The sequence below is a fragment of the Akebia trifoliata genome, chromosome 7 (assembly GCF_017979445.1).
Source record: "Akebia trifoliata isolate Shusen 1 chromosome 7, ASM1797944v1, whole genome shotgun sequence".
In the NCBI taxonomy this organism is placed as follows: Eukaryota; Viridiplantae; Streptophyta; class Magnoliopsida; order Ranunculales; family Lardizabalaceae; genus Akebia; species Akebia trifoliata.
In genome coordinates, this window is record NC_141381.1 from 6,688,724 (window position 1) to 6,711,742 (window position 23,019).

The 23,019-nt window shown below is 32.2% G+C and overlaps 1 protein-coding gene across 1 annotated transcript; it reads left to right on the top strand.

Annotated features, from left to right (window-relative positions):
• Positions 1-3,764: 3,764 nt before the first annotated feature.
• LOC147398136 (auxin efflux carrier component 7-like) lies at positions 3,765-12,418 on the top strand. The gene is made up of 6 exons (XM_086447291.1): positions 3,765-5,332; positions 5,821-6,121; positions 7,326-7,411; positions 10,838-10,998; positions 11,087-11,163; positions 11,942-12,418. The coding sequence occupies exons 1-6, from the start codon at positions 4,099-4,101 to the stop codon at positions 12,006-12,008; spliced, it is 1,926 nt and encodes a 641-aa protein (XP_086303417.1). The 5' UTR covers positions 3,765-4,098; the 3' UTR covers positions 12,009-12,418.
• Positions 12,419-23,019: the final 10,601 nt, after the last annotated feature.

Sequence of the window (23,019 nt, forward strand, 5' to 3'; positions counted from 1 at the left end):
TTCCTTTTTATTTATTTTATTTTTATTTTTATTATTAAGTTCAAGAGCGAATATTTCTACTAGTTTACGAACAACATGAAGTATACAAAAAATATAATTTTCTTATCTTTTGATAAAGAACAAAAGAAGTAATCTTCCCAACAATCAATAGATAGAGATTCACGTTGGTAAAGCGCTGTAAATTAAGAGAACTAAGAGAAATTTCAAAACACCAAAGTATGAGAAAATTTATTCTTCAAGAACTCTCATACCATTCATGTTGTCAATGCCTATATTTATAGGCTTACACAAATAATGAAAGTGAGATGACAAGCTAAAGAGTTACCATCAATTAGTGCAGCACAAGTAAATAGATGGAAGTTATGAAGATGATAATCATGTGATCATTTACAATACATGTATGTATTTATAATATATATAATATACTATATAATTTCATTCAAATCATTAGTTTTGATTAATTTTTCTTAAACTATTCGAATAATATTAAATTATGATAAATACTATTGCTATTTAATAGCGGGATCATGTATTTTTTCTAGAAGTCATTCTTCACGAGGCAAGGGATCCTTGACCCTTAAAACGAATATCACAATTTTTTTATCCGATTACAATAAAATAATGCATCTTTGCAAATATATCAATACGAAATACTTTTATTTAAGTATTGAGATAATAAAAAACTTAATAATTAAATGAGTTACTATTTAAATAAAGTAGAATGACCCAGTTTTTACTCAACTGGTTGCCAATGCAGGTATTTCAGTCAATTAAGAATGATTTTGTGGGGCCACATAAAGGGCAAATCTGCAACTGAATTAAAGAAGAGTAAGGCTTAGAGAGAGTTCTCTCATCAAATTACCATTTTCATTTAATTGAGTGACCCTTCATACAAAATATAATTACAAAATTGATATATTTGAACATTTAGTAAATATATAAATAAAAAAATAAGTAATTTGATTTAAAAGAATTACATTTACAAAAATGACTAAAAATATAAAAATAGAAAGGAAGTGTTACTACCTTGATTCGTAACTTGACGATCAGATCACCAAAACTAGAATAAAAAAGATGAGAGAATGTAAATCGAACCTCCTAGACCAATTCGAAATGGTGAACCTCTTAAATCCAAAATGATTTTATAATTATCTCTCATTCCTTCTCGAACCAAAATCCTAATGGTAATAACTTATTCCAATCATAATTCCTATCAACTTTGGTCTAACCTATTGAATTATTATTCCCCTACTCTTCAAAGTAAAGTATATAATAGAATTGGATACGGGAGCCGATTTACAGTAGGGGCAATGGGGGGTGCTTGCTCTCACAAATTTTAAAAAAAGTTACACTGCCCTCTTGAAATTTTAATATATTTTAAGTTTGCCCACATAAATTTTTTGTAGTTATCCCCATCTCATTCAAGTTTTTGGGTTTATTAGAATTCTTTTATTTGATTAATATTTGGCAGTTACCCCCACTCTCATCAATAATATTTTTCTTTAACTTAAGTCTTCTTTCATAAACTAATAAAAAATGACCTACATGTCCTTTTTTCAACTTTTAACAAAAAATCCACGAATTTTAGTCTCAAAATTATCCATATTCATGCTTTTCAACCTTATTGGACAACTATAATTTGCCCCCACTACAAGAAAATCCTGACTCCGCCCTTGATTGGATGTGAAGATTGATAATCTCTAGTGACAAAGAAATGTTGGCCAATACTCTTCTTCCATTTTTTCTTCCAAGTATGGCTAATCAAGGAATTAAAAGTGGGTATTAGGTTGACTCTTACCAATACAGACCAAACAAAGAATAACGCGTAATCAATCAGTTGTGCCATTTATAGGAACATTTTTCCTTAAGTTATCAATCAAGGCATCCTTGACTAAAATTTTGGACACTTGATAACATATTCATTGGACAAAGTTGTACCTTCAGTTGTTATCTTTTCCAAATGAGAATTGAAATTTGATTCATTAAGACGTCATTCTATTAATTAAGAGATTAATTATAAGATAAACTCTAGATTTTATGCTTATTAAGAGATAAGCCTCTTGTTTTAAACTTTTAATTAATTAGAGTGATTTACATAGTTAGTAGATATAGACCCCTCAAGTTTTGGTTTATATTTGAGATACCCATATTTTAAAATTAATGACATGTCCCTTGATCCCAATCTTTTCGTTATAAACTAATGAAAAATGATTTGTCTAATTTAACCTTTAAAACCTAATTTAATCTTAAGATTGAAATAAAAATAATTTATTGATGGCATTTAAGTCATTTTTTCCATTAGTCAAGAAGAATAGACGATAGTCAAAGTGCATGTCATCGTTTTTGAAAATACAGGGCTATCTCAAATATTCAACATGTTATGGAGGTTTCATGACAATGAGATGCCGCTTTTTTGACTAAATTTGAAGACTTCAGTAGCTAGGCTTACGTACCAATCAACTTACTCAAATGACAAAAATCATCCCTACTTTTTTTCAAAATCACTATTTCATCCAATTAAATGGAGATTTTTTTTCACTTTCCACCCGTGTATCACCATGGTTATCTTTAATCGAAACGATAGAATTTTTGCGGTATGACGATTGGACAAATCACATATAAATTCATAAAATACATTTTCAAAAGAAATGAAAACAAAATAGTCGGAGCGGAGCCATAATTTTTTATTTTTTATTTGTAAAATGGGGCAAACTGTAGTTAATGATACACTTGAAGAGTTTGTAGATGAATAATTTTGAAGAGAAATTGATAGGTGTTTTGTTAGAAGTTGAAGAAAATGATATTTAGGCCATTTTTAATTAGTCTATGAGAGAAGACTTAATCAAGAGGAAATTTCTTCTTTTAAAAAATGAAGGGGAGGGGGGCAAAAGTTGGAGGGAGGTGAGGAGTGAGGGCAAAGAGGAAGTCGAGGAAAATAAAACATGTAATTAGTTGAAAATAAGGGGTATCTCAAAGTTTTATGGGGGCAAGTGCCCCACTGCCTTTTAAGTAACTCTACCCTGGAAATAGTAAAAATCAATGACTCTGTGCACCCTTGATTTCAATAGATATAAGTTGAAACTCCACGATAAGATTGGGATTTGCACAGGTAAATGGTTTAGTTGAGGAAAAGAATTTCACAATAAGTCGTATCCCAAAAGATCCACTTGTTCCTTTCATGGATTAATATGAGAGAAAAGGGATATAGATGCAATTCAATAATCTTTCTTCCAAGAGATTATATATGAGTCCTGATAACAATATACGATGTTTACGTGACACATTTAATTCGATATTAAACACATTTATTATTGAAAATGGCTTGGTTAGGAGCTAAATGTGTTTAAGTCCAACCAAAACATGCCACGTAGACAACATTGTTATTCTATAAAACGGGCCACTGTACCTTATCGTGATTCAAACTGAAAAACAGCTCTCTTTGATACCATTTATCCTTGGTGAAATCGAAGAATAAAATATTTTCTAAAAAATTATATTTTCGTGACACCATTTTTTCTCGTAAGTGATTTGTAAAATAGTAGAAGAAAATATATCGACAATCATTAAGACCCCACAGTAGTCAGGGAGAAAAAAGAGACTGAGAAAAAGAAAGTGTATCATGTCATTGACAATCTCATATCAGATAAAGTGAAATATCTTTAACTATAACTTAACCCTAGTTAAAAATTAACCCAACTATACAGTTACTCTCTAACCCAAATCCCCAATCTCTATAAGTTCACTACAATAACTTCACTTCCTCTAATCTACTCTCCCTTTCTCCCATATATTTTAACTCAAATCACACACTCTCTCTCTCTCTCTCTACATTTTCTCTCTCTAACTCCGTAGATCGTCCTCTTCGATATAAGAAATCAGATCTTCAGTTTCAGCAGAGCTTCTGAAGGCAAATATCCCTCACAGTTAGTTACTAAACGGTTTCTCTTAATTTTCTCCCCATTTTACCCTTCATTACATCTCAAATTTACCATCAATGCCATCCAACCCAAACCCTCACTCTCACTAACATCACAAAAACCAGAAGATCTGAACAAACACTAATTCGATATCTATCTTTCTCTCTTTCAATCAAAGAAGATGATCTCATGGAAAGATCTATACACAGTTCTAACAGCTGTTGTTCCTCTCTACGTCGCAATGATCTTAGCTTACGGTTCGGTTCGTTGGTGGAAGATTTTCTCACCAGATCAATGTTCAGGAATCAATCGATTCGTCGCAGTCTTCGCTGTTCCTCTACTTTCGTTCCATTTCATCTCAACTAACAATCCTTACGAGATGAACTTTAGATTCATAGCGGCCGATACGTTACAGAAAATGATCATGCTTGTGTTCCTCGCGATCTGGACTAATTTCACCCGTAATGGAAGTCTAGAATGGATGATCACGATCTTCTCTCTAAGCACACTACCTAACACTCTTGTTATGGGGATTCCACTCTTGATCGCTATGTACGGAGAGTTCTCTGGTAGTTTAATGGTTCAAATTGTTGTTCTACAATGTATAATTTGGTACACTCTTCTATTGTTCTTGTTTGAATATCGAGGAGCGAAGATTTTGATTTTAGAACAATTTCCAGAAACCGCAGCTTCGATTGTGTCGTTTAAAGTTGATTCTGATGTTGTTTCATTGGACGGTCGAGATTTCTTGCAAACTGAAGCAGAGATTGGTGATGATGGAAAGCTTCATGTTAAAGTAAGGAAATCTAACGCTTCTAGACGTTCGATGTTAACGCCTCGTCCATCGAATCTCACTGGAGCAGAGATTTACAGTTTGAGTTCTTCGAGGAATCCGACTCCAAGAGGATCCAATTTCAATAATTCTGACTTTTATTCGATGATGGGTTGTCAAGGTTTTCCAACCCGATTGTCGAATTTCGGTCCAGCGGATTTGTACTCGGTTCAGTCTTCGAGAGGTCCAACTCCAAGAACATCAAATTTTGAAGAGAATTGCGCACCAGGTGCGCAGAATATGAGTTCGCCAAGGTTTGGATTCTATCCTGCGCCGTCTGCTACTACTGGTTCTTATCCTGCGCCTAGTTTGGAAATCTCTAGTACTGGAACGAAGAACATGAAGAATCAACAACAACAGCAGACGCAAACGGTCCAGCCGCAGAGTAAAGCGAATCATGATGCGAAGGAGCTTCATATGTTCGTGTGGAGCTCTAATGCTTCACCTGTTTCTGAAGGAGGTGGACTCCATGTTTTCGGTGGTACAGATTTCAGTGCGTCAGATCAATCTGGACGGTTCGATCATGGCGCTAAGGAGATCCGGATGTTAGTTGCAGATCACCCTCAAAACGGGGGAAACAAAGGTAAAATATCGAAGAAAAAAATAAAAATAAAAATTTTGAGGGAAATTATCAAAAGAGTGATAAAATTTGTGAAATTGCCGTTTCTTTGCTGTATTCATAGTAATTCTGAAATTGTGAATTACCACTTTTGAACTAAACTTTTTACCAAACAGGAAAAACTATTTAAAATTACTAAAATACCTTTATTTAAACTAAACTTTTTACAAAAAAAAAAAATATTAACTTATTTTTTAAGCGTATTTTGAAGTTTTATCTTATTTTTTCTACTCATGTTTCGAAAAACTGTTTTAAATTACTTAAATACCCCCTCAATGTTTGTTTGTAAACAGCGCCTTATGAAAAGGGTATTTTTGTAATTTAACTTATTATTTGAATGGAAATTTTCACAATTTTCGACCAACTGTTCTGTTTTGATCAATCTGCCTCTCCCCTTGCCTTCTTTTTTTTTTTTAATTTTCTGATTTTTTTTTAAATTATTTATGGTGAAGCTATACCGCAAAGTGGGGATTTGGGATTGGGAGGAGAGGACTTTAGTTTTGGAGGGAACAGAGAGGGAGAAGAAGAGAGAGAGAAGGAACGTCGCGAAGACTTCTCTAAGCTAGGATCAAACTCGACGGCGGAGCTACACCCAAGAGTAGGTGGTGTGTCAGATTCCGGTGCCGGGAGACAGATGCCTCCGGCGATGGTTATGACTCGTTTGATCTTGATCATGGTTTGGAGGAAGCTTATCCGGAATCCTAACACGTATTCAAGCCTAATTGGTCTGATTTGGTCTCTCGTTGCTTTTCGGTGAGTAAAAAAGAAAAATAAAAATATTTAGAGACACACCCTCCATGTTTTGGTGAATATTTGAGATACCCTTATATTTTCAAACTGACGGCGTTCCCCTTCAAACAGGTTTGTGTGGTGGATTAATGTAAGATGACCTTAATGCTCTCATCTTCATCAAATACCCAACAGCCTTAAAATTTTCTTTCGAAGCCAGATATATCTTAAAACTTTGATTTTTAGACCTAAAAAATTAGTTATTTTCAAACTTAAGATTCGATTTACTACATCCATTTTAAACCTTAAGAAGATAGGATTATTGTTGTTGTAGAAAGTCTTGATAGGAAAAAAAAAAAAAAAATCCTGCTAGACTGACCTCAAGATTGTAACTTATATATTCACTTGAAGTATATACAAACCATAGATGCTTTTCACTCTTATGAGGTACAATCTTGAGTCACTTCGGTATTATTCAATAAATAAATATATATGGGATATTTATGCCATTTGACAATTATGTACAAAAGAAGTCTAAAAAATAAAAGGATCTCAAATATTAAAAATGTGGAGGTATATACTTAACTCACCTTAAAGGGGAGATTTAGAGATAGCCCCTCCATATTTTGGTGAATATTTAATAAAAAATAAGAGTGTTGATTTTGTAATGCAACTTGGCAGGGTAACTCAAAAACTCACTTACATGTGGCAAGTGTAAGAATCGTAGATTTTTCCTTGGGATATGCAACTACACATTTTATTGGGATGTGTAATTGTGTATCCGGGAAAAAAACAATGGTTCTTACAGGGTATATGTCAGTTGAGATTTTGAGTTACCCTATCAAGTTGAGTTACACAAAATTAATCATGAGGTAGTTAAATCATTTTCCATTAGTTTATAAAAAAGACCAAGGTCAAGGTTTATGTTATAAGTTTGAAGGTATATGAGAGATAAATCGTGCTTAAGGAACATTGAAATTGACATCGTTTGGTACGTTAGTGTGTACAAAATCATAGATACTTCTCACTCGTATCTTGATGAAAATCATCTATGATTCTTTAAACACATCCACGGTAGCAAGGTCTAAAACGATGTGAACATTTTTCAAGAGATATTTCATATACTCTTAAAAGAATATCGAGAGGTAATGTCTTGAATCATTGGAATTTTAAATTATTATTATATTTTTAATTTGTCTAATATTTTAATATTTATGTGTTATATTAGGTGGCACGTGGCCATGCCGAAAATAATAGAGAAGTCAATCTCAATTCTCTCTGATGCGGGGCTAGGAATGGCTATGTTCAGCTTAGGTGAGTGTGTCCATACCTGCTACTACCACAAACATGAACCTGTTGCCTTCATGCCTTCATAACAACCATCACTTTGCTCCAGCTGTTTTCATAATATAGGCTGCGCATTGTTGTTAAAATGTTTGAGAGATTTATCTGGCAGACCAAAATTTATTGCAATTTTATTATAAAAACTCCTTTTACTTTATCATGTTTGTTATTTGGTCAAACATCTTTATCACGCCCACATCAAATGGTGAAATTAGTGATCCAACAAAACAGGCTTTTATCTTTTATGGAAAAATTAAAAAAAAAATATATATATATATATATATATATATATATATATATATATATATATATATATAATATATATATATATTATATATATATATATATAGGGTCAGGTTCAAGGGCCATGTGAGAAAACATGTAAGAAAACTTTCGTTTTTCAAAATAAGGGTTAGAGGTTTTGGATTGAGCTGATTTTTTGCAAAGATGGTCACTATGATGAGAAGATCATCCTCACAAAAAATCAGCTCAATCAGAAACCTCTAAATCCATCAAAAGTGATTTACAAATTAGTGATAAAAATTGAAAAAAAATCGACGGTCCACATTCTAAATCACTTTTAATGGGGTTAGAAGTTTCAGATTGGGCTGATTTTTTTTTTGGATGATCTTCCCATCATAGAGATCATCCTCACAAAAAATCAGCTCAATCTAAAATTTCTAACCCATATTTTAAAATTTTATTTACCACCGAAAGTTTTCTTACATGTTTTCTCACATGGCCCTTGAACCTGACCCATATATATATATATATATATATATATATATATATATATATCTTTTTAAACTTGATTGTAAGCGTTGAAATTGAATGATTATCGAACTCCCCAAATAAAAATTAATATTTTACTTTTAAAATTATTTTTATCTTTCTTCAAAATTCTTATAATTTTATCTTTTATAATCTTGTGACATCAAATCATTTAAATTTTATGATGTGAATCACCACTCTAAGATTTACTAAATAACAAAATTTATAAAGTATTTGAAAAAAGATTTTGTAATAAAAATGGAACAGTTAGGTCTGCCTGGTAAATCTCTGTAAAGTGTCAGTGACCCATTGTCTGGTAAAGTTGATTCTGTTTACTGTTTTCTCTCGGACTGGTGGCTGTTACAGAGCCGGTGATGCTTCATAACCATATATATATATTGGTCTAATTGAGATGCATGTGCTCTTTTTCCACGTGTGTTCTCAACCTTTGGTTGAAACCATGAAGTTAAAAATGACCCAATCTGACTCAACGAGTTAATTGACTCGAAGAGTGTTGACTGAGTTTGTTTTGAATCAATTTTCGCTTGTTTTTTCATATAAATATTTAAAAATAATGTGATTTTGTAGTTGCATCATCTATAAATTAACTTAAGAATATACCAAAACAATTACTTTAAAACCTAAATATTTTCAACATTATTTCATATAAATTTTTTTTATTGATTTAAAATGAGGTTTTGTGATTGCCTAGTTTAGAAATCCATTTTATAACTACATAATTTTTTTTAAACATATTAAATTTATTTTTTTCATATAAATATATAGATCAGTTTCAATTGCTCTGGAAAAGTACATGACTCCATGACCCCTAGTTTGTAAACATAAAATCTAACTATCAAGATTTATTTTAATATATTGTTAAAATGCACATAAGTCTTGATATGCCATCCGTACCATTTTTCATGTGACATTGTAAGTCAGTCCAAATATATAAATAATTTTTTTAAAGAGAACTTTGATTGCCACACCAACTTTTGCTAACTCCACTTCAAGATGTGTGCTGATTGTTTGGTGATAAATTAGGATGGTCTTAGCAAAAGTTGGTGTAGTAATAGAACCTCTTTTCTAAAATTCTACAAATTATGATTGATTTTGTAAGTTTATATATATATATATAGGGAGGCGTTCAGCGCCTCACAATTTAACAGTCGTTTTAACAAACAAAACTCCATCGTTGGATATAGAGCAATTGAACGGTCGAGATTGAACTAAATAGCATCTGCGTTTAAGTTGTGAATTTATGAGTTTTTTACAGCGCCATCCCTCATTTTTATCGTAATTGGTGCCACCTCCCTGGTACAATTAAAACGCAGATGTACATGAGAACAGAGAGTTCTCATTCTCACCTCAGTCTCTTCTTCTGTTCTCATTCTCACCTCACTCTCTCCTTCAGCTCTCTCTTAAACAACAATGGTTCTTATATATAGAAGACCAGAACAATTTAAGAGGCTCTTGTTGGGTGACATTCAATTGGAAGAAATGGTTCTCTAAATGGTTTGGTTGATATTGAATGCTCTTCCTCAAGAGCTGAAGCTTCACAACAGACTACAAACAACCCTTCAAATTTTTTACAAGACATTTGTTCCATTTTTACCCTTGAAAGAAAGGGAGTCAAGAACGCACCATACCCACCCAGTCTTTCTTTGATTCACACCCAACACACAGCAAAAGAGAATGAGAGTTAGGTTCGAGGGTTTCAGCGGAGCGAGTGCGCGTGCGAGAGAGAGAGAGAGATCGAGTGAGTATATAGTAGTTATTTGAGGGTTTCAACGAAAGAAAATGAGAGTGAAGCTCGAGGGTTTCAGCAGAGAGAGAGAGAGTGTGTGTGTGTGTGTGTGTGTGTGAGGTTCGAGGGTTTCAACGAGAGGGCTCTAGCAAGAGAAGAGAAGGAGAGGTTAGAGAGAATGAGAATGAGAACAGGAGAGAGAGGTGAGAATGAGAACTCTCTGTTCTCATGTACATCTGCGTTTTAATTGTGCGAGGGAGGTGGCACTAATTACGGTAAAAAGGAGAGATGGCAATGTAAAAAACTCATAAATTCACAACTTAAATGCAGATACTATTTAGTTCAATCTCGACTGTCCAATTACTCTATATCCAACGATGGAATTTTATTTGTTAAAATGACTATTAAATTGTATGGCGTTGAACGCCTCCCATATATATATATATATCAAATCATGTTGAAATTATTGACCTAATCAGATAAGATTGTTTTGGGTTGAAATCGACCTCAACAGGTGCCAATCAAATCTTAAAGTTTTGATTTTAAAGGCATGATTGAACTGCCACACGTGTGGATAATTTTGGTTTGATCCAAGAACGTGGACCAAATAATAACCACTAACATTTACTTGTTCAAGGGTATTTACGATAATTCCAGTCCATCTCTTATCACCGAAAACCTTAGGCCATAAATTCAAATTGAACCTCTCGACCAGTCGACAGACGGGGGGGACCACAGCACACGTGATTTGCGGTGCTGGTCTGTGGCGTCGGTTTACGAGAACAACCATAGCCAGCGCATTTTAGCAAAAATAATGTTTTTAATGATATTTTACGCAGCTTTGGTTTGGTTTCTGTTCTGTTGTGTTGTGTAAACAGGATTGTTTATGGCTCTCCTCCAACCGAAGATAATCGCATGTGGAAATTCTGTTGCCGCATTCGCCATGGCCGTTAGATTCCTTATTGGCCCAGCAGTAATGGCCGCAGCTTCTTTTGCTGTTGGATTACGTGGCGTTCTCCTCCACGTGGCAATCGTTCAGGTAAGTTGCTTAATTAATAAGTTTAGGTGACAACGTACGTAATCAAAGAGTTTTCCCAATAATAATTAATAATAATAATTCAACTCAGGCCGCACTTCCTCAAGGAATCGTTCCGTTTGTGTTCGCTAAAGAGTACAATATTCACCCAGCCATTCTCAGCACGGCGTAAGTAAATTCTCTTACAGAAATTAATTTTTAGGGTTTTATGAAAAAATGATTTTTTTGAAAGACAAGGTTTACACTCCCCTTGACTTTAAGAGTTGAAGTTGCTTTTTCTTGATGATTGAACAGTGTGGAGCATTTTGAAAATTTTTAAAAAAAAAAAAAAAATCAAAATTTGATGTTAAATTATCAAGAAACGTAACATTGACTTACGGTCAAGGGAGGTAAATGTAATATCACCAATTTAACAATGGGTGTTTCTAAAATACCCTTTTCCTATATTTTCGTTGGAAAATATATATATTTTCAAAAGAAAATGATTTTCTTTGCGGGTTGATGTATCTAAGACTATTTCTGCCAAATCATTTTGAGACATTCAAGATATTTTTAGGAAAATAGAAATATTCTCAAAACATTGAATATTTTTAGGATCAGTGTTTCGTTATGATTTTATTAGCTAAAACATAAATATCTCAGTCAAGATATTATTCTAAGATTGTACAAAACTTTGAACTTTTTATCATGATAACCCACACCCCCAAAACTAAATCATATATATATATATTGACATTTCCCTATTCTCAATTAAACATTAAACAATTTATTGAGAAATCCATTTTCCCCAAGAAATAGATTTTGCTTTTTGTGTGTGTGTGTGTGTGTGTGTGTGTGAGAGAGAGAGAGAGAGAATATTTTTCCAATTAGCAATCATACACCCCCCTTAATTGCTATTTAATTTGAAAAATAACTTTAACTAATCACTATTTATTTGAATTTTCAGGGTTATTTTTGGGATGATCATAGCGTTGCCAATCACTCTCTTTTATTACATTCTTCTTGGATTGTGAATTTTTGGAGAAAAATATATAGAGAGAGAGAAAAAAAAAGATCAAATTGAGTGTGGTATTTGCAAGCAAGGACACCCATTGTGCTTGAAGATTTGACTGAAAACTGATAGACGATTATGCTCTCATAAGTGCCACTTATATTATTGAAAGACACTTGAATTTGGAAGATTAAGACAAATGAAGGTTCATCACGTGGAGTGGGGGAGGAGCACAAGAGATTTTTCTTGATTTCCAACATTCTATTTTCTATTTGTAAAGTTTAAGGTGGCAAATTTGATCTCAAAGTCAGTTGATAATTTTTGGGAAATGTTGAAGAATTTCATATAAGAAACGAGTGAATTTACATTTCTTTTTTTTTTTGTAAGTGTAGAACTTGCATTAGTTTCAGTTTGTCTTCTTGACTTCGATTTCCCATGACTTTTGATAGGGCATACCTCATTATGTATGATGTATTATTTTTTCACTTAAGTAATATATTATTTTAGGGTGTGTTTGATTTCAAGAAAAAATCGTTTACTTGAAAATTTTATTTTTATCCATGTGATTGCATAGGCTCCTTATTTTCCTGACAAATGGTTTGCCCAAGAAAGCACACAAAATATTTTCCTTACTATCTCATGGGAAAATCATTTGATATGACCTTAGATACCAAAATTGTGAAAAGTTTGCATAATGATCTCTCTACATCTCATAAATTATTAAAACAAAATGTTCTAAAGCAATAAATGGCACTACACATCCAAATTTGGTCTGATATCTGGGAATGAGCTTCCCATAATTTGGGTCTAAGTCTCACCAGATAAATATGTGGTTCAAATATGTTCAAGTAATCTAAGTAAGGTATTGAGCACATATGCAATAAAACCGATTGATCCATAATCAAAGTAATAATTCGTCCCATGAATCTAAGATTTGAATTATGCATTTGGATTAGCTCTTAAACGAACTTTCAACTTCAGTGGGGAGTTGGAAGCGCTTCCTAAGCTGTTAGGATACCAACTTCCGACTCCCCACAAATGAAGAAGTGTATGGTGTTTGTGGACATTATATGTTGATTGATTCTTTGTTCTAATGAAGATTATTGGGTACTCCAAATACAGAAATGTGAATAGGGGTACGCATAGTGATAAGTACATCAGGCTCGGGTTATGATTTTGAGGTCCAATTGAAATTGGTGTTATTTAAGGCCTATCATGAACCCGACCCAGTTCAACCCATTGACAACCTTAGTCTCTTATTCCCAAGCAGGGGTGTCAATGGGTCGGTTTCGATTAGGTTCGGTATGGTTCCTAAGGCACTTAAAACCATAACCATTATATTTTTTTTCAATTCCAATACTTAAGAATTGAATGTGAAAAAAAAAAAGTATTTCAAATTATTATAAAACTTTTTTCTTTCCAAAAAAATTAATATATTATCTACAAAATTATTAACTTACACCTTAATGAATTTTCACTGATAAAAAAAGAAAAAAACATAATGAATTTTTTCAAAAATAAAAATTCATCTTCTTTAAAAATAATAAATTTTTAGAAGAAATAACTTATTTTAAACTCCAATCTATAGTTTATAAGAAAAATTGAAAAACTTTATATAACATACATTAATTTTGAAATGAAAGAATACCTTAAATCATCTATAATATAAAAAAGAAATGATAAAATAAATTGATTTTGAGAAATAATTGTGTAACGCCATGAAAATTTATTATGTATATCAACGAATTAAGTCAATTATTAAAATCCAACTGTAAAAGTAGGAAACTTATAATTTTAAATTCATAGTATAGTTTTTAATGAAATATGTTATATTTATATTTTGATAGTTAATTTCAAATTTATTATGATTTAAATTTAAAATTCTTACATCAAATTGTAAAATAATTCGTTTTACATGTTTTCTATGATATTTTAATATTGTGGAACAAAAACATATGAATTTGAGTGAGTTTAATCAAAAAATCAATTCGAAATAAATTGATTTTCATAGTAATTTTCGTAAAGTGTTCATTTAAAAAACTATTAAAATGTCTTATTTTAAAATTGTATTTTCATTGGGTAATAATCTATAAAAAAATGATGAAATATTTAAGTTTAAATTGGAATTGAGAATGAAAGCTTCGATTGATTAGAATTGAGAGTGGGACTCTTGACTGTATGTGTTTATGTTGAGGGATCTTCAAGTTCAGAGTGTTTTTGAGCACTGTGTAATAGATGTATGAGATACAATTAAGATGACAATCATAGGACAGTGTACATTCATCTTTACTACTTTCAATATACTGTTACATATTTATAATTCTAGAATACTTGAGATTTTCATCACACTTACAAATTTATTTAATTTATTTTAAATGAATTTTAAAAAATATAATTATTATTTTTGTTATCTATTAAAAGGATAATGAATGCTTATAAGATTAATCAATAACTCTTTTCAGAAGCAACCAATTAGTTTATAATGATAAGAGTTTAATGATTTGTAGATGACTAAATTGATTAATGACACATGCATACTACAGAGATACGATGAAGTTGACTGGTCAAATGATCATTTACAATCTATAAATGTCAAATGATTGATCTCCGTTAGGGATTAATAGTCAACCTGAGACAGAAAACACAATCACCAAATTATAATAAATTGTAATATCGACTACAAAATCAGAATTAACAAAATAATTTAAAATTAGTTTAGCGATTCATTTTAGTACTATTAATTTAAAATGTAAGTTACTATTAAGTAATTTCTTTATAATTCACCTTACCAACAAAATATTACAGATATCCTAATTATCGAGATAATTGTTTTTATAGGGAACATTATATAGAGGGATCACATGATCATGATAATGAGTACTATTTATGTTATATGTGATATGAGATTATAGTTTATTGGAAATATTTTTGTGTTCTTTTGAACTTCCTTGTATATATTAGCATCATATGTGTTATGTCTTCTTATACGTATATGTTCAGAGAGTTATAGAATTAGTATTAATGATGTGGATATCTGTTGATTGATGTGGGATGTGTAGTTGATGTATATACACTTTTGGGTTATAATTATAGTTATATATATTTTTTTGAAATGATATATACTAGACATGATATGGTGATTGGAATACTTGTTGGAATGTAGTAGATATATGGATTGTTATTATGCAGGTATTTCTATACAGGTGGAATTTTTCATACGTCTAATTTTTAAGAGAAACTCCGTCGAAATTATTTGGATGTAATTTACATCGTATTTAAACTTTTAAGATTTTGATTTTTTTTACTCCACCCTTAAGATTTGGGAAAATTTAGATCCTAGATTGAGGGCATGACACATTAGATTGAACCTAACGATTCTGGTGTTCGGTTTCATTTTAAACTCAACTCGTATCAATTCCAATAAAAAAGGATTCCAAATAGGGTTTTGTTATTCCAATTCCAATTCGATTTCAGTTAAATGGATATGCTTTGACACCCCTATTCCCAAGGGAATTACGGTAATTAAATAAATAAAAAATTACATGTTAAAATAACAAAAATAAATCTTTGTAAAAAAGTAGACTGATTTCTTTAGGAAAATGAAGAAGTAACCCTTGATTAATGAAATTGATCAAATTAGGATGGTGAAATAAAATAAGATTATGTTTTGATTATAAATTAATTTAAAAAATGTTCTTCCAATTTTATATACTAATGGGCTATCAAAAAGGCGGGTTCAAGATGGGCCAAGCTAAGTCTTGGCATTGCCCAAAAGGATTTTGACTTAGCGAACCCTAAATCCCTATTAGACCATAATTAGTCGAGCTAGATGGCCTTTGCTAAGTTCAAATTGAATTTCATGCTTGATAAAGATGATTATAATATTCTACAAATCCATTGGACCAAATGGATAACATTTTTGATAATCAAATTATAAATGATGATCATGGCACAATATAAAATAAAATCCCTCTCTTCAACTTTCCCCCAAAATAAAAGATATCTCTCTTCAAATATTATTGTCTATTATATGACAAAAGTTGACATATTTAACTATCAATTGAACATTCTACATTTTTCGACTTCAAAATTAACTTTTCATGAGATACAAAAACGATATTGCATTTTTGGTAAAATAGTTTCCAAGGTACAAATATAATAACATGGTTTTCATTTGGGTCCTACAAGTGAGAATACAAATAGGAATCCAATTCTAATTATATGGTTGGATTAGCTCTAAAATGAGATTCCAACTTCGGTAGGGAGTTGGATCTTAAAGGGCTTTTTTAACTTGTTAGGATATTAACTTCCAACTTACAGCTCCCCACAAATGAAAAAGTGTAATATGCTTGTGGAACATTGTATGTTGAGTGGTTTATTATTATTATAATGGTGACTAGGTGCTCGAAACGAAGTTAGTATCTTACAAATCAACCCTAATTACAATATCTCTCTTTACTTCCAATTATTCTTAATAAATTAATTAATAAAAATGTAAAACCAACCCAAGTACATATCAAATATATACAAGTGCATTTTTACCCTATAACCATTAATAACATTGAGTATGCCCACATTGATTGCATGGAACTTGTAGATACAAAAACTTACACTACTTTGAGATCTACAATAATGATTAGTAATCTTCACCTCCTATGCTTTTGGATGTGCCTATAACACAAACTTTTCGATGTCCAAGTCAGGTAAACTTAAAAAATAGCAGAGTAACCAAATATGGGGTGAAAAACCATACATTTTAGTGTACATGTCCATATATTTATAGAAAAAAAAAAATACTAGGATTTTCCTTAATCCCCTTTCCAATTCGATCCTTATCTATTTTACTAAATGGATCTTCATTAAGAGTTTACCTAATTAAGATATTTTCCTTCTTTAGATATTTTATTTTGGGATTTTTCCTTATCAAATATTCTAACTACTTTTGTCTATGTCTAATCCCGGATTTGTAGAAATTTTGAGTTGATTGAGTCTTTTTGCCATGTGTCCTTAACTCATCTGCACCCCAACCAATTAAGCTTGAACCCATCCCTAGGGTTATAATCAAGTCACCGATCTTTTTATAAACATCCTAATTTTTACAAGCCCAGTTGAAAATTTCAAAATTTTTAAGGAAAATTTCAAAATAAAAGCCTAAGGGTTTTAAATGAGCTCATGATCCATCGTAAGTACAATTTGACAAATTTTCATTCCTGCATTACATCTTTTGCTCATTTTTACTAAATCCTAGCCCACTTCTCTAACCTAAATGTCTAAATCCATACCCTAACTTAAATCCATTCTTATCCAAATTCATTATCCTATCTTAAGTCTATTATTATCCAAACTCATTCCCTTAAAATAAGTCTATTTCTATCTAAACTCATTACCTTAACTTAAGTCTAAATTTTTCCTAAACCCATGACCCAAGTCCAAATCCAAACCTTAGTAAACCCATAACTTAAGTCCAAGTCCATTTTCATTTTCATTTTAAACCCACTACCAAGCCCGTTATTATTATTCAAACCCTAAAAGTCTATGGTCTTATATCTTTCCCCCAAAGTAGACACATGTCATACTTTAATTGGCATAATTTTAAATTTGTATCATTACCATTACTTTTTAGATTATTTACAAGAGAATCAAAGTCTACTTTTTATCTACTACGTCACATTTACACATGTCACTCTCTCATTTATCCCCTCAAAAATAATTTTTCACATTTTCACATTAATCCTTATTTTATTTGTTATTTACAAATGAATCAAGGTTTATTTTTTACCTATCATATTACTTTTGGATGTCACTTTCACATTCACTCTCCCAAAAATATTGTCTTTTCACATCTTTTTAGCAAAATCAAATACCAAATAACGCTTTTAAGATTTCATCTCACAAATTCTACATCTACCTTTATGAAGATGAAAAATCCCCAAAAGTAATAACAAAAATCCCATGTCCTTTCTCTTTATTTTTAGGGTTTGATCACTTTATTCACAAAAATTCTCCAAAAACTCTTTAAACAATCTCACTTTACATGAGTAACTCATGCTCTCAAGCCCTTTCTTTCAACCTTAAACTCAACTAAAATCCCTACTCAACTCTTTCAACCTCCTCTTAACCTAAATCTTTACGAAGAAACCTTTAACTTTTTCTAACTTACAAGTTTCCAAACTAAAACCCTCATCCATATCTTAACTTCAACTTTTAGCCAAGACTCTGAACCTTTATGTTTTTCCATTCAAAACTATCAAGAGGCGATGTGGGTTAAGATTTAATTTTATTATAAGTATTTGTATTTTCTTATTTTATTTTTTTTCTTTCTAGAAAACTCTTAACATGTAATGGAGATCCCTTCTACATCCCAAGTAGTTTAAACCTCAACTTATGGCATGAAAGGCATAAGATAATTTGGCTGAAAGGATAGAGGTTGAAACCTTTTTAACCCATTTAATTTTTTCAAACATCATAATGTACACAGTGCACACATACTTGGCCATGATGAAGAAATGTGTAATCCCTTTTGATGAGATGGAAACACTAAGTTTTTAGTCAAGTATCCATACCTCAAGGTTATGGTTCTAAGAGAATTCAATCCATAGAATCTCTCTAAAAGCCTAAACCAACATTCAAACTCATGTCAAAAGTGTAGACTTTGTGGGGTTATCCTTCTCTATAAGATGTCCCTTCATGTCTCATAAAAATATCAAACCTTCATTTTCTCAAAAGATACATTTCGACTTTATGCAAATACCCATACCTCTTCATGCATCTCATGCATTTTTTTTTCTTTTCTTTAACTATATTTCAAAGTTAAGTCTCAAATGTAACTACCTTATGATGGAGAGAATAGGGTGCCTAACACCTTCCTCGTTTTTTAACTGAACCTTTTTACATACATCTTAGGTAGGCCATACCATTTTCCATGAACAACAGTTACTATAAAATGCCATAAAAAATAATTTTTCTAAAAATTAATTTGGATGCCTATTCACACTCATTTCTAAAAAAGAATGGTGACAACTCCGAACAACATAGTATTGAGGTTCAATAATGAATATCTCATGCCTATACTTTCCTAATAGGTTAGACTTGGATCCTAAGGTATCCCATGTCATCCTCAGGTGCCGTACAAAAAATACCGTCTACAACACCCTTTCTCAGGGGTTCAGAATTTTTTCCTAGCCCCCAAAAATTAAAAATGAGACTAAATACTCGTGTCTTCCTACTAATGGACCACTTACCACATAGATGTTTATTCGAGGTCCAAACTCTATGCCATTAATGTTTTTGCCTTGATTTCGAGTTGTCAACTCCAAAACCTAGCTTTTATCATTTCCAATGGCAATGCATTTACTTCCTATGCCATGTAGTTGTATTATATAAACCAATCTAGCACGCCTTTCGTTTGTTGCATCATTTTTTCTTGCCTTGATTATTCCATTTACATCACATTAGTCAATCGATTTTCAATGTTATTTCAACGGTTTACCTCATCCCAAATTTTGATGTATTTTTTCCAATAAACACATTTTCCATTTTCCTTTTGTGATTTCCTTTTATTATCATTGTACTCCCTTGTTGTTGTAATGAAAATATTCTATTATCGACCCCTAACAGTTGAGCTTGGTTCCTCGATGAAACAAAGCTTTTAATCCTATACATCTGACTCCTAAGGGTAGGGATTGACTTTCAAATTGAACTAAGTAAACAGATCTGACCCCTAACAATTGGGCTTGATTCCCAACAAATGAACTAAAGCTTAAAAAATGTGAGCAATTAAATTGAACCCCAACTGTCGGGTTTGGTACTCTAATGGGCAAGAACAATTAAACTAATCCCCAATGGCCAGGTTTGTCCCTCATGAACAAATTATTAAAGAATAGGAAATGATTAAACCGACCCTCAGTGATTGGGCTTAGTTCCCCCATGAATCAAGCCTTTAGTAACAAAGAATCGATCCCTAATGGTCAAGTTTGGTTCTCCATATGAGCCAAAGCTTAAATAACGAATTGATCACAAGCAGTCGAGCTTAATTCCCCTTACAAACTAAGACTTTTACAATGAACTGATCCCAAATGGTAAGGCTTGATTTTCCTTACGAACCAAGGCTTTAACAATGAGCCGACCCCAAACGGCTAGGCTTGAAACCCAAAATGATCAGACTTCACTAAGTAGTCCCTCACAACTGACTTAGGATTTTGATATGACTCCCTCAATGAATTGGGTTGTGCTAAGTGATCCCCCATGATCGACCTAAGATTTGGACCGAACTCTCTCAATGAGTCAGATTTTTGTGTTAAGTGACCCCCCACAATCAACTTAAAATGTGTACCGAACACCCTTAAAAAGTCAGTTTTGCGTTAAGTTGTATTTTATGATCGACTTGGGATATGGATAGAACTCCCTCAATGAGTCAGATTTTGCATTAAGTTTCCCTACAAAGTAAGTCTTTGAAAGAATATATACTCTAATAATAATAATAGTAATTCATAATGTTGTTGATCTGTATCCTTACATAGAACAACATATTTTGATCGATTCCCATTTAAAAATTGATTTCTTAAATCAAACCCACTTGACTCTATGAATTGAATTTGGTTGAATTCCCAATTGTTAATTTTGATTCCACAGAGTCCTTTGAGTCAGCAAATTCTTGAAATATAAACTGAATTGCTTAGCTCGACGAAATCATGGACTTGATCATGTTCTTGATTAACAAATTTAATTTATTGAACGATGAAGTCCCTCGACTCAATCAAGTTCCCAATTAATGAGCCGAAGTACTTGACTTAATGGAGTCCCTTGAATAGTAGACGTAATCTCTTCAACTTGTCTGTCGGGAAAGCTTTCGTGAAAATGTTTGCAAGTAGATCCTCGATTTTGCAATTTACTAACTCAATATATCATTTTTTCACTAGCTCTCAGATGAAATGGTGGTCAAGTTTGAGTTGTTTGGTTCTGCCATGGTACAATCGATTTCTTGTCATCAATCTAGTTCTATTTGTAAACTAAACTGAATAGTTCTTTAACTTGGTGAGTTCTTGATAAATTGAATCCTATGACTCGATTGAATTCCTTAATAATAAATTTAGTTATATTATTCGATCAAGTCATTTGGCTCGGTCGATTCCTCAAATTTTATATGAAATTTGACTAGACTGAGTCGAACTCAGATTTAACCCCCCATGTTCCAGTTGGGATTCCAAATTGGGTCTTGAATCAGTTGAGTTGGGGTTGGACTGATTTGACATTTCTTTAACTTAGCTAGTCGGGGCTTATTTGATTGGACCCAAGCCGAAGTGATACGCCCCACCATAAAAAAATGATGTAAAACTCACTTTTTTAATCAAATTTTGATGGGCTAGTGACACATCCCAACAAATTCCATGTATTTTTCCCTCTTTTAGAAATTGGATCACTATAAACATTAAGATTGATATGATGCAATGCATCCAATTCTACCCAATCGTGTATATGTTTTTATTTCTTTATTTTTATTAAAAAATATACTCCCCTACTTCAAGAATGATGTACATGATATAAATCAAGTTTACCTTTTTATTAGTCTTCAATTTAGCTTCCTGATGCATTTTACAAGGAAAAGGGGTTTCGATACAACAAAAATTGATGTGATGTGAGTCAACCAATCCCCTTTCATCCCTTTTCATGTTCCTTATTAGAACAATGTACAATAATTTAACTGAAAATGAAAAGTTATTGGATTCGGTCAAGCACCCCCATTCAACAAATACTAAGCTTGGGCTTTTAGAAAAGAGAGTACCTTAATTGTGAGCATTAATAAATATGGTTTGTATGTAACTCCTGCCAATAATAATGGCTTTAGAACTCTTTTGCCTCCATGATATTTGGAATGTACATCCATTGTTGAAGGCTTTTATTATATATGATTTAACACCATTTTGTTCCTGCATGTGATGTAAGTTTTATAATGAATTGTATATCACGTATCCATTATAGTCTATTGTATTACTTTGTTTAAATCTAAGTAGGCCTTTGTGTTATGTGATCTTTTGAGATTTAGTGTAGTTTTTCTTTATTCCCATATGTCATGCATATTTGATTCTTTAAGTTTATTATTGAGTTTTCTCCTATCCTAGATCTTGAGCTTCAAAAATAGTAAATGGTCTTGGTGGTTGTAAAACCTATCTGAAGTTATTTGTTGGGCTTAAATTTCATATTTTTAGTGAGCATAAGTTATTTCCACCAATGTTGGATTGCATTCTCAATCGAACAAAATGGGAAAAATTTGGGCCGAATCTCAATGCCCTAACCTCCCATTTTCTTAAGTTTTTCTTTTTTAGAGAGGTGCACACTTATTTATTTTTCTTATGGTACATGTAAAGGAGAAACTTGGCGATACCTTGATACTCTGCTTTATTCAACCAAAGTTGCTCTCTCGTCCTTCCTATTAACATTGGTGTGGTACTTGCAAATGACCCTTCGACGCTCAAGTTAGAGTTGTAGAAGGACAAAAATAAAAACTTTGTCTCTCTCGAATTGGCCAAAAAATCTTCTTTCCTATATTGATCTCTCCATTTACAGATCTTTACTCGAATCAGGGTTCCCCTTCAATTGGGATGTGATCACGATGAATCCCTGAACTGCAAGGATCCTAAACGGAATTAGGATCTCTAGGATTGAGTCCTTGATTTTAGGGAAGATCTCCTTCGATATCACAGGACTTAATACATGTAAACTAAGATTACCCAAGTACTCATACTAGGTCTCTACTAACATTGTCCTTCCCTACCAGCCAGGTTAGATGTCTCTCCCTTGGTCTATCCTGCTACTAGGCAAGGTCAGATATATTAGCTTACACAAAGTACTACTTAATCGACTTGGACACGTGTACGGTCTAGATAACATACCATTATTATCCTCTATAATTATCCCCTCTCGAGGAGACGCAAAGTCTTACCGTCTTCTTGAGACACATATCTCTCATCTGGTTGGTTGTCATGATCTCCTATCATTACCTCTATCATGAACAAATCAACGCATTAAATGTAACG

Bases quoted from the DNA above. Each gene is read 5' to 3' on its own strand.
- LOC147398136 (XM_086447291.1), top strand. From the start codon at position 4,099: ATGATCTCATGGAAAGATCTATACACAGTTCTAACAGCTGTTGTTCCT. The intron at 6,122-7,325 runs GTGAGTAAAAAA...GTGTTATATTAG, and splicing joins TGGTCTCTCGTTGCTTTTCG to GTGGCACGTGGCCATGCCGA. The intron at 7,412-10,837 runs GTGAGTGTGTCC...TTGTGTAAACAG, and splicing joins AATGGCTATGTTCAGCTTAG to GATTGTTTATGGCTCTCCTC.